General features: G+C 32.4%; 1 protein-coding gene across 4 annotated transcripts in view; it reads left to right on the forward strand.

Moving 5' to 3' along the window:
• LOC113927426 (pleckstrin homology domain interacting protein) overlaps positions 1-12,826 on the forward strand; it is a 138,112-nt gene that overhangs the window by 48,113 nt on the left and 77,173 nt on the right. For all 4 annotated transcript variants that reach the window (XM_027603247.2, XM_027603246.2, XM_027603245.2 and 1 more), the window contains exons 8-13: positions 5,074-5,295; positions 5,568-5,668; positions 10,077-10,147; positions 11,535-11,635; positions 11,729-11,769; positions 12,527-12,625. In XM_027603247.2, coding sequence (XP_027459048.1) covers positions 5,074-5,295; positions 5,568-5,668; positions 10,077-10,147; positions 11,535-11,635; positions 11,729-11,769; positions 12,527-12,625 — 635 coding nt within the window. The remainder of the gene's footprint in view (positions 1-5,073; positions 5,296-5,567; positions 5,669-10,076; positions 10,148-11,534; positions 11,636-11,728; positions 11,770-12,526; positions 12,626-12,826) is intronic.

The raw sequence follows: 12,826 nt of genomic DNA on the forward strand, positions 1-12,826 counted from the left end.
TTTAAAGGTATGCAGTTTTATTGTGTGTGTGGCTTCTTTAAGTATGGCAGTGGAATAAACAAATTTATAGGGTACTTCAAGCTAAATTCTGTTTAGGCAAATCTAAGTTTTGTTGAAGTCCACTCTTTCTTACCAGGCCTTTTCATAAATAATACCTATACTGCTGTTTTTTCAGAATAGAGATAAGGTAATTGTTTTGCTTCTTTGGCTTTATCCTTGCATTGACAATGATGTCTTCACATTAAAAAAAAAAAAAATCACTGAAAATTTGGTGTCACATTTTATTTGGAGATTTAAGTAAGCTAAAGGTATACATTCTTTTCATTGTGATTTTTTTTTCTGATTTTTTTATGCAAGTTTGACAAATGATAACATTAATTGAGCACACTTTCATAATAATTATGACAATTTTACATTATTGAAGAGTGAAACTAGTGATACACTGCTGTCTTATGTTTGCTTGGCGTTGAACACTAGTTTAATAATTTAAATTTGATTTAAAAATGAATTCCAAAAAAGCATTTTCGGTTTTGCATCTAGCTCATAGATTTCTTCAAACTTAATTGTGGCTAAAAATAACTATAGTAACCAAGTCTTGTCTGCTTAAAATTCAGTAGCTGTCTCACTGGGTTAAATCCAAACATCTTAACAGTATCTAAAACCCTCTGTTAATCTTCCTCAGATAAAACCTTTCCAGCTTAATTTCTTGTTATTTCCACTTAAAGTGGAAATAAACTTCCAGCTTTTCTCACTTTTCCAGTCCTAAGAGCAATATTTAGATAATTGAAGAGAAATGACTACTCTGTTTTCCCCTAGGCATTGGAGCTTTGCTGAAAAAACTTGTCAGTTGTGGTTTTTCTAAAATCATGCTATCTAATTTTAGCAGAACTTTCACTTTTGCTCACAGATTTTTTTCCTTTTTTCTTATTGCTCTCATCCCACTTTATTTCTGAACTTTATTCACTTTTTTTTTTTTGGCTCCTTTCTTTTGTTTCCCCCTTCTCCCATTTTAGGAAATAATCCTCAGATACTTGTTTTATTGCCAAGGTTAGGAATCATCTAATTTCTTTCCTGGTTACTTTAAAATTGTTATTTCTACAATACCTCTTTCTCCTTCATACATCTTAGAAGCCTGTGTATTCCTGCTAGCCAAGGCCAACCCTCATGTCTATGTTGTTCATCTTGTCCCTTTCACATTTACATAACATTGGTATTGGTTTTATTTTAGTGTCTGTAACACTTTTTTAACATCCTGATTGAAATACTATGATGTTTACTCTTTGGTTTGTTACTGACCTGACTTAAATTTGAGGTAGGCTTGGGAAAGAAAGTGCATCTGTTCAGATTCTGCTCTACATTTTGTCTTTTTTTTTTTTAAAGAATATTTCATCAGTTTTTAATTTATTCTTCCACATTCAATTTAAACACATGTATAGTGCTCCAAAAATGTTTTCCCAGTAAATTTAATTTTTCTTGTGCAGTCCTTTTCAGTCGATTGTTTATAGTGTATTTTTATTTCTGATAGTCCTTTTAAAAGAACTAGTTGAATCTGTCAGATCATCTTCAGTTTCACATTCCCTTAAAAATAAATTAGTGATCACAAGTATTGATGCATGAAATAGAAATTGTCTAAAGATGCTTTTGAGTTCTGTTTGAAATTTCTGCCAGGAGCTCAGGGGAGTAGGAGTGAAGGTGGGGACAACATATTATTTTATAGGTCATGGAAGAGAATAGTGAAGAAAGATTTCCCTAAAAGGTCAAATATTTCTCTCCTGCAGTTGAATGGAAGGAAAACAAAGGTCAGTTGGAATAATACACATTTGGAGAAAATGTGCATAGTGTTGTTTTATTTTAGCACTTGTCTAAATAGAGAAAAATTATAAAATATTAAACTATATTAAATTGGTGAGATTACTAAGTAATAAAGTCAATACAAATATAATGGGACTTCTCGTTAGATTTTACTTGGTGAAAAGTCACTGAATGCTGATGTTAGATCACAGGTTGCTACTACTCTTCATTAAACCTGGCATTTTGGTTAAAAGGTGTTTGGTTTTTGTTTTTTTCCTGTTAACGTGAAAAATATGTGAAACACCTATAGTAGAATATAAAGCAAATTCTTGTTCAAATAAGAACAAAATGAATTCTGTCAGTATTGTGAAGCATAATGAGATGTCATGATTTTACTTTTTCATATATTCTACCAGTATTAGCATACTTAAAATTTTATTTTTGTTGTGAATTTATAAGCTTTATTTATTTATTATTATTATTTTTTAAGTAACCTCTGTCCCCAACTCGTGGCTCCAACTCACAACCCCAAAATCAAGAGTCACATGCTGTACTGACTGAGCCAGCCAGGCACCCCTATTTTTGTTGTGAATTTAGATCAGAGCCAAATACTGCCTTAATTTTTAGAAGATAAACAAAGTGAATAAATTGACTTAATTTGTGGAATTTAAGAAGGAGTTGAGTAAATGAATTTAATAAATAAGTAAATGCTTTAAAGCCATTTTTTTATTCAACAAATGCCTAATGCAATTCCCATGTGCCAAGTGGTAGGCAGATCAGCTTTCTGGAAGTCATGGTCTATTACAGTTCCTTCTTCACTTTCCACAGATAGCCGCGATATAATCCTCATTCCTTTAATTCCCCAAACAGTTATTGTATCCATCTCTTTTGCTCTTTCTCTTCTGTAATAATCTCAGTTTTATCACTCAATCTCTCCTACCTGTACTACTTTAACAACTTTCAGATGGCCTCTGACTTTCTATCCTAATTCACACTGATGCCAACAGGATCTTTGGAAAAAATAAATCTGATCCTGATACTGATCTTAATCTTAAGTTATCCCCATTATAAAACATCATTTCTTTTAGTATACCATAAAAGGTCCTTCGCAGTCTTTCCCTAACTTCATCCTCATGCCTTTACTTTTCACTGTTTTAGCATATAGACTACTTGCAGTTCTCATATTCACATTTTCATACCTTTGGTCAAACTTTTCTCTCTAGCAGCCATATGGGATATTTCTGTTCTTTTTTAAAATAGTAAGAATATTGCTAAAGTAAAAGTAAGAATACTACCACCAACAAAAGCAGTGGTTATAATCCATAGCTCTTATCATATGCCAGGCACTCCATCCTCACTTACTCATTTTGTTTTTGCAACAACCTTATGAGATAGGTATAGAAAAGAAATCTGAGGCATAGGAAACATGTAACTTGCCCAATGTTAATGTTAAACATGTTAAACAGGTCATGAACTGAGACATTGGATCCTGCAATCTGTGCTCGAGGCTACTACACTACATTGCCTCTTCACGCAGAAGACTTTGTCCAGACATCACTGTTTCTGGATTCTTTTCCAGGTCCAGATCCTTCTTCACTTCTTAGGACAAACACACTGCTCCCTGGTTTGGATCTTTTCTGATTAACAGTATAGCACTTTGGACATGTTACTGAATTTATACTCTTCTGCCTTGCTTCCTAAGGACAGGAATACTACGTCTTTGCATCTCATCTTTGTATCTCTGGTATTTGGCGTGTATTTAATCTCAAGGCAAATGAAAAAATGAGTGCATGAATAACTGAATTTTAAAGGTAGAAGGAACCTTAGGGATCATCCAGTTAACCTTGTTTTATAGATAAAAAACTGAGATTAAATGAATGTGCTAAGAATACCAGATTTTAATGTAGATAATTTACCAAAGTTAAGTTTTATTACTAGTCTTTAGTGGTTGATAACCCACTTAATTTGCTTCAAAGCTTAGTCAGAAGAACGTGAGTTAATTGAAAGTATTCTAGGTAGTATTGGCAGAATCTGGTTTAGGATACACATGTTCTGTTAATACTGTGTGGTCATATCAGTATGAAGGCAATAACACATCTGCGTCATTCGCTTTTGTGGATCTTCTAACCGCTTTCTAATGTCAGATTTAAGAGTTTTTTGTTTTGTTTTTAAGATTTAGATTGGAAGGTTGTAACATGCCACCTTTGAAACCTGTTAAGTTTGCATCTGGGAAATGGATATATGAGGCTAGTGACACTGTTCTCTACTTTTTTGTGTATTTAAAACCTTTCAAATAATGAACAATAGGAGGAAATAGGGAGAGTTTGGTAAAAGAGTATAAATTTACAGCTATAAAATGAATAAGGAAAATTAGAAAAGGAAAACATAATAGAGCCTAAAAGTTCTAATCTCTTTTTGATTATGTGAAACTCAAATGTTTATTTGTAAATATAGGTATTCATAGAAAACCTTTTGTATCTTTTACAATTTCTCTCTGAGCTTACGCTATTATAGCAGAGTAAACATGTAATTTAGGGGGCGCCTGGGTGGCTCAGTCGTTGAGCATCTGCCTTCAGCTCAGGTCATGATCCCAGGGTCCTGGGATCAGGCTCCCTGCTTCACGGGAAGCCTGCTTCTCCCTCTCCCACTCCCCCTGCTTGTGTTGCCTCTTCTGCTGTCTGTCTGTCAAAAAATAAAATCTTTTTAAAAAAATGTGATTTAGGTATTTTTATTGTGTTTGTACAAATAAAATTAATTTTTTTTTGAAAACTGGTTGTAGTTATTTTATATGTAATATATTTAGCTGAAGATCACCAATGGGAAATTCATATATATTGTTTTTAGCTTCCTAGGAGAAAAAACCCCAAATTAACTTACTTTCATTTCTGTATAACATAACATAGACAGGATTAGTCACTATTGTATATTACTTTTGTTCTACTATTGTAATTTTGTTTTGTTACTTCAGAAGTTCAAATTCTTTCACAAGATCCCAGATAGAGGTTACCATGGCTGCTGGGTAGGGATCATATGTAAACATTTTTGTTAACATCCTACTTCTCCTGTTAGATTGGTGGATACACAGGCATTTTTTATAAGTGAATAATTTAATAAAAATAGCCTTGTATGGAGGAAAATTCCTGAAACAAGTATTTTACACTTAAGTATTTAAAAATGTAATTGTTGGGAAGTGGATATTAAAGGTACAGTTTCTTATATCTGTTCAGAATTTGAATGAAAATTTATAGAGTTAATTCCATTAATACACATTTTTATTTTAAGGGTTCTGATGACTGTCTTGTGAAAATCTGGGCAACAGATGATGGGAGATTATTAGCTACTTTAAGAGGACATGCTGCTGAAATATCAGACATGGCTGTAAACTATGAGAATACCATGATAGCAGCTGGAAGTTGTGATAAAATGATCCGAGTCTGGTGTCTTCGAACGTGTGCACCTTTGGCTGTTCTTCAGGGCCACAGTGCATCTATAACATCACTACAGGTAATTGTTTTAATCCTTGTAAAAGCCTTGATTATAATTTAAATTTTAAGTCACTTTTATAATCCCTTGTAATAAATCCAACTAAAATGAAGAAAGGAATATTTCTTCTTTCTTTATAAATACATGGACTTTAAAAAAACATTGTAGTCATGACCTTCATTAATTCTGGATGTTTTCTGTTCTTATAGTTGCTATTTATGTGGTAAAAAGTGGGTTTATTTTTGGATTATGTCACTCTTATAAAGATATTTTTTTCTTCATTTGTTTTTCAGTTCTCACCATTGTGCAGTGGCTCAAAGAGATATCTGTCTTCTACTGGGGCAGATGGCACTATTTGTTTTTGGCTGTGGGATGCTGGAACCCTTAAAATAAAGTCAGTTGCTCTTTTATTTCATAGAATTAATTGTTTAATGGTTAAAATTACAATAGTATAAAGTAGTCAGTAATAGGAAATTTATTTATTCTCCTCAAGTAAGTAACAAAAACACATTCACTGACCTCATGTCCGTCCCCCCCCTTTGTTTTTTCATGCTTCAGAGAAAGTTTCTTATGTTAACATGTTTGGGTTTGTTTTTTTTCTTTTTGCTAGCCTTAGCTGTTTCCTTCAGAACATACTTGTTTTATTGCCAGTCCTTTCTGTATATAGCATGGTTTCATCTCAATAGCTCCTTCTGGTGTTGAGAACATAATCTTAGGAGTTCCTAAGACTGTTCTTTTAGAAGAATTGCAATTATTTCTATCATTACATCTACAAATTTTAGATTTTATTGTAGATCTCAGGAAACTTAGGAAAACCAATTGATTACATATTCACAAAATTGCATCAAGGTAGATAGATGTATCCTTCCCCCATCCCACAATAACATCTTGCATTTGTGCTTTCTCTTGTATTAATATCTTGGTTTATTAAAACAAGTTGGCTAGACAGTATTTTTTTTTTATTAAGGACATTGAGGCAAAAAAAGGTTAAACAACATTCCCATAATTAAAAGTTTTTAAACATTGGCAAGGCCAGCATTAGAACAACACTTCTCTGCTTGTTGGTCCCATGCTGTCTCTGCCATGCCACCTCTCAAGTGGGTGTAGTAGGGAGAGGAAGTGCTGCGTTTTGCCCCATAGATAGTCAGTGAATGGGGAAGTAGTGCATCCAGTGGTTCTGCAGTGTCGAAATGGTCATCTCTGTGTTCTCATGGTAGAACATTCAGATTAGAAGGTATATCTCAATAATTCTATCTGAATTCTATTTATAAATTATAAACCGAAGTTGAGTAATTTAATTTGTGAATGTCTTTATTATTTTAAAACAGTAGCGTTTACATAAGCTTCATGAATATTAACATTCCTGGAGAGTGCCTCTTACGGCAGGGCATTAGGAGGCCATGGCAGCTAGGGTAACATAATAAAACAAACTACTTCATTTGAAAAAAGGATTCTTATCAAAGATGTGGTTCTTTGGAGAAAGCAGATTGATTTCATTTTAGTTGTATTTTTAATATTTAAAATATTAAAGATTTTCTGTAGACATTTAGGTAAAAGTTTAAATTTTACTGATGTGTATGGACAATAGCAATAATTAATTGTTGTTTTCCTTTGAGTATATTTTACCTCCTAATGGACCAGACTGGGATACCATTGTCTTTTCATTTTTGTTTTTGTAGAGAAGAAAAACGTGACTAACTCAAATGTTTTTACAAAATTAAACTCTCACTTTGTGCTTCTTGAGGATTACATTGCTAAGTACAATAATATTTATCTGGATTCTTGAGAAGTGAGTTATTATATATAAATGATTTTTTTTTCAGAACCTTTACATAGATTCACCCATTAACCAACTACCCTAACCCATTTTTTTCACATAAATGTGTTTTTTAATGTAGATGTAAGTAGAGAAATGTATATATAATTTTCTGCTATTTTTTTCCTTAACATTTTATCATAGTTATTTATAACAATTTTAATAGCTGCATTATGTTCCACTGAGTTGTTATTCCATACTTTGCTTTGTGATTTTCCTGTTTTTGGACATACAAGTTTTTCTGGTTATTTAGAGGTGGTATTCTTTCTGTTTGTTGTTATAATTGTCCCTTAAAAGCTTTTAATCTAAAGTCAGGCATAAAGGAGTAATTTTTTTTAGTTATAGGCTTTGGGACACCTATTTTCCTTTCCATTTTTAGTCATGACAGACACCTGCCAAAAATTTTGGCATGATGTAGATTTTTATACGGGTTTTAATTACTGATCAAAGGCAAAAATTGTATTGCGCTGTAATGTTTTTGTGTAATCTGATGGGGAGGTGCCTTCAGCAACCCAGTCTGCATTAATTGAGAAAATCAGTTCTATTAGTAAATGAAACCTATTTTGGAAACCCAAGTCTCTTGATAAATTTGCTTTTATACAGTGTTTATGTATATGGTAACAACTCCCACTAATACAGATGCTACTTTGTAGATGAGGAACTCTGGAGTGGCTGGGTAATTTGGAAGCTGGCTGAAAAGATCTCTGATTTGAGAAAGCTGTCCAAGCATATTTAGATTAGATGTGAGGGGAGAATGGGAATCCTAAAATATACAGATGATAATAATGATTATAAAATTTTATTAAGCACTAGTCTGCCAAGCTTGTACTAAGCACTTTACATTTGTCATCTTGTTAATCTTTATGACAACCATATGAAGAAGGTATACAAATATTGTCTTTAGGACAGATGGGAGAGAAAACTGAGGTGGATACTAGAAATATACTGTTGGAACCCCCTCTCAACCACTGTACCAAACTAAAAGCAATTATTCATTGATGGACTATCTAGGACTGGTTGAAGTAAATTAAAATATTAATAATACTAATACTTATTGAGTGCGCTGGGCACATACTAAGCACTCTTTGTGGATTAAATTTATTTAATTATCTCAGTAACTCTTAAGATTATGTTTTGTTTTTACTCCCATTTTACAGATGAGGAGACTGAGGTACAGAAATGTTAACTTGCCTAAGGTCATACACCTGATAAGTGGCAGAGCTGGAAATTGAACTCAGAGTCTGAATCCATGGCCTTACCTTATCTTAAAATACTTCCTCAAATGTGAATTTAAAAATTAATTATTTGTACCGGTGTATCTGTTTTTTCCCTTTAAAAATATTAAAGTCCATTTAAAATGGCATCTGTATGATTATTTGCATATTCTGATTGTAAGTTCCAACCAAATGGTTGCTTAACACTTACATGAATGATTGTGCCAAAAATTAACAAAAATGTAGAGTTAGGATCCATAAGATATTAATGAAAGTAGTGCATTTAGTTGCCTTTATAATTTCAGATTCTTAAATTACAGTTACTTAAATTTTACGCTGAATAATTGTTTAGGTTGTAAGAATGTTTTAATAATTTTCTATTTCTCCAAGCTGTCTATTCATGCTCAGTTATGTCAGATCCTGTGAATAAGAAGAATTGTTATGTCACATTAAAAAATTTATTTATAGGGGTGCCTGGGTGGCTTAGTTAAGTGACCAGCTCTTGGTTTCAGCTCAGGTTGTGATCTCAGGGCTCCATAGCTGGGACTCTCTCCCTCTCTCTCTCTCCCTCCCTCCCTCCCCCCCCTTCCTCCCGCTCTCTCCCTCTCCCTCCCTCTCCCCCTCTCTCCCTCTCTCCCCCTTCCCCCTCTCCCCACCCCACTCTGCCCAGTCTCCCTGAGAATGTGCACACACTCTCTCTAAAATAAATCTTTTAAAAATCTATTTATAAATTTATTAATTAAAAGAATTTTTAACAAATACTGCTGTGTTCTGTATCAGAAAGATTGTTCTTGTTCTGAATATATAACTGATCATAAATATTTTGTAGTGTTTTCTTACATGATCACAAAACTGAAACCACTCTATTCAGTTGCTATGGATTGTAGACGTTATGCAGTGCACTTTGGTTGAGGCTGTAATTATTTTTGAATTTTTCTCCCCGATAACCTGAGAAAAACTAGGTCAAAATGTATGTTAAGGAAGGCTTTAAATAAAATCACTGTATTGGAACATTACAGATATATTACATTTACTGGAGCTGGTATGGTGTAAAATCTATAATTTTTCATTCTTTAGTATCTTTGATTATAACAAACATTTAATGTCAGTAGTGTAAGTATAAGACATCTGTAACACAATTATACAATTAATGTAAATATATTTGAGTGTAGATGACTATTTTCTGTAGATGACTATTTTGAATGAGCATTATAGTTGACATAAAATTGAAACAGTTTTCAGATTTTCACTAGGATGAGTGTAAGATTCTTTCTGGAGTCTTAAAAGGTGTATTTTGGCACATCAGACAATAAACAGAGGGAAATGTTTAATAGTGTCTAATATTGAAAAAGTTTATTACCTAAACCTGATGGTATACATATGCCACAAGAGGCAGCACCTATTTTGCTAGTGTGTTCATGTTTATAAATAACTTACTTTTCTAATGTATTTGTGCATTGCTGTTGTACTTGAAAAACTGAGACCCCCCCAAAAAATTTGACTCATTACTACATGTCTGGTGTGACAGTGGCTTTGAGAGTGTTTAATGTGTGGATCATTGTGTAATCACGAGCTCCTACAGAATCTATAGAGTTGCCATAAAATCTGCTAATCATGACACATTATGATTTCCAACTTGTTTTTTAGGAAGGGAGCCATCTGTTGCTTCTTATTTAATTTTATCTTTCTGTAATTATTTTTTTGAACAGCTCATTTTTGGTCTTGCTGATCCCTTTGGGGATATTTTTAATTGTTTATTTTTTGTATTCTAGTCCGAGACCTGCTAAATTTACAGAGCGCCCTCGGCCTGGAGTTCAAATGATCTGTTCTTCTTTTAGTGCTGGTAAGATTTTTGTCTCCCTAATTTTCCACTTAAAGTTGTACCTTAGGAAGCTTTTAGTAGAACACATAAAATTTTGGAAAAATATTTGCTGTTGTAATATAAATCATATTCACATACATATACCAGGGTATGGTCATAAATTAGTTTAGGGATATTTGAACTTTGCTAGAGTTATTTTATGTATTCACATGACTAAGAATTTTCTTTGGGACCATAATGCTCTGGTAGGAGAGAAAAAAAGTTTCAGAATTGACTCTGTTAAAGAATAGATCCTTGAATAGTTATCTCATTGGAAGAAAGGTATTTTAGATATGTTTTATATTTTCATGGAGTTTGGAAGTATCCTGTAGCTAAGTGAAATTTGATTGCTATTTGTAAGTCTTTATTAATTACTTTGCTCCAAATTCTTTGCTTTTTAAAAGGTAGCTATATAACAATGTTGATACCCCAATTATGTTTTGAGTTTATGCAGTAGCATTTTAAATGGATATATCTTTTTTAAACAAATTATAATTTGAATATTTGAAATAATGAGAAAATGAAACATCAATAGATTCAATACCTAATGTTCCTAATACCAGTTCCTTCCACATTTACCTCCAGTTTTACTTATCTTTTCAGTTCATACTTGTGGATAGTAGTAGTATTTCAACAGGTGATTACAAACTAATTACATAAATCTGTTTTTGCTATATTAATATCCAAACATGTTTAATTTCTCACTTCTAGATTTCCGCTGCTACTGCCATGAAGACAATTTTCCTTTTAGTAATAACGCAATTATAGGCACTATCCATGATTTCAGAGTACTCTGTAAGCAGTTATATACAGCACTGTTTTCAACACTGTGGGAGAGTATTGATTCCAAGGATAGAGGGTAAACTGCATATATAAATAACTAATGCAAAGTAAAATGTATGTGCTACAAGACAAAATGTTAGTAAGTGTTCAGAGGAAAACAGACTCATTCAATTGCAGAATTGCAAAGACGACCTACTGAAGAAATTGGGCCCTAAAAGTTTGATAGGATTTTAACAGATAGGAAATGTGGCAAGAGAGGGACTTAAGCAGAGTTAAAGGACATGTTTTCTAGGGAGGGTGACTGCCAATTTTAACATAAAATTGTGTAATCACTTAGTGAAGTCATTTGTAATAGAAATCTTCGGTAAGTATTGAAAAATTCATCCTAGTTAAAGCTGTGTTTGTAAACTTATAAGTTCATTAAGTTCAGATTTAGATGTATTATATACTTAAGATAAATATGAAGTGTTTTAGAATAAAATGTTAATCATCAGTGCATATCATGGTAGTATTGCTTGCATTTTATTTAATTTTCAAAGATCTTAAAATTATGTTTTACTCAAAAATGTTTGCTATTATTCCTCAGGTGGAATGTTTCTGGCCACAGGAAGCACAGATCATATTATTCGGGTTTATTTTTTTGGATCAGGTCAGCCAGAGAAAATATCAGAATTGGAGTTCCATACTGTAAGTACTGGTAAAAAGAATTAGATTGGAACAATTTAAATGAATCTAATAGTTTATATTCAGGATTCTCTTTTTTTATCTGCTTATATGTAGGACAAAGTTGACAGTATCCAGTTTTCCAACACTAGCAACAGGTAAAATAATTATTTTTGTTTGTAAATTTAATTCCAATTTATAATTTTCAAATAAAGACATTTCTTGTAGTCAGATTTTAATTAGAATTATATACAAACTAGCTACCTAAAATAAAGATCTTGACCAGTTATACTAAAAAGTGACTATAGCCTGAGCACATCTTCATTTTATTTGTACTTATATTAGTTAATTTGTCCACTTTTAATAATAGGGACTTTTATCCACCCTTTATATTTTCTGTATATGTCAAAGTGTAGGGAAACTTTTAGTAGAGTTTTGAAATGTGTAACAATGTAATATTTGAGGCAGAACTATTTATTGATGATAAGCTTAAATGATGTGTAAATTTTCCCAGGTTCTTATTTTAAAATGAAAGAAAGTGACTTATAAATGCTATTTATAAGTCACATTCTTTAATATTGAGAGGAAAATCAGTATTTTTCCATTGGGAAGTACTGATTCTATTTGTAAGGTAGTAAATAGTGGCCTTGAATCACTGTTGAATGTTATTTTGAGACCTAGCCACCTAGCCAAACACATTAGAATGTATGTGTATAAAATTTTAAAAGCCCATAAAGTTGCAGAAGTTCTTAGTTTTACAGAGAATATCGGACAGAGTAGTCTTTAATTGTATTAGAATGCTGTGTAACTAAAGATGAATGCTCTCATTTAGTATTTTGAAAAATATCTCTGGGAAAACACATTTTAGTTAAGTACATGTGGTTTTTTTGGGGGGTTGGGCTTCCTTTAATACAGATTTGTAAGTGGGAGTCGTGATGGGACAGCACGTATTTGGCAATTTAAACGAAGAGAATGGAAGAGCATTTTGTTGGATATGGCTACTCGTCCAGCAGGGTAAGAGATCAAATTTGAAATATTACATAGATAAAGGTAGATCATTTAAAGTATGCTATATTATAGGTTGGTGTGACTCAGCCTATAAATCATATGTCATAATCCATGTAAAAATGATTTCTATAATAATTAATGCTGTTGGAGATGGAAAGAGGATATTTCTGAAATTATTTTTTGCCAAAAATATGAGAAAATCTGCAT

Source organism: Zalophus californianus, chromosome 7 (genome assembly GCF_009762305.2).
Source record: "Zalophus californianus isolate mZalCal1 chromosome 7, mZalCal1.pri.v2, whole genome shotgun sequence".
NCBI classification, from domain to species: Eukaryota; Metazoa; Chordata; class Mammalia; order Carnivora; family Otariidae; genus Zalophus; species Zalophus californianus.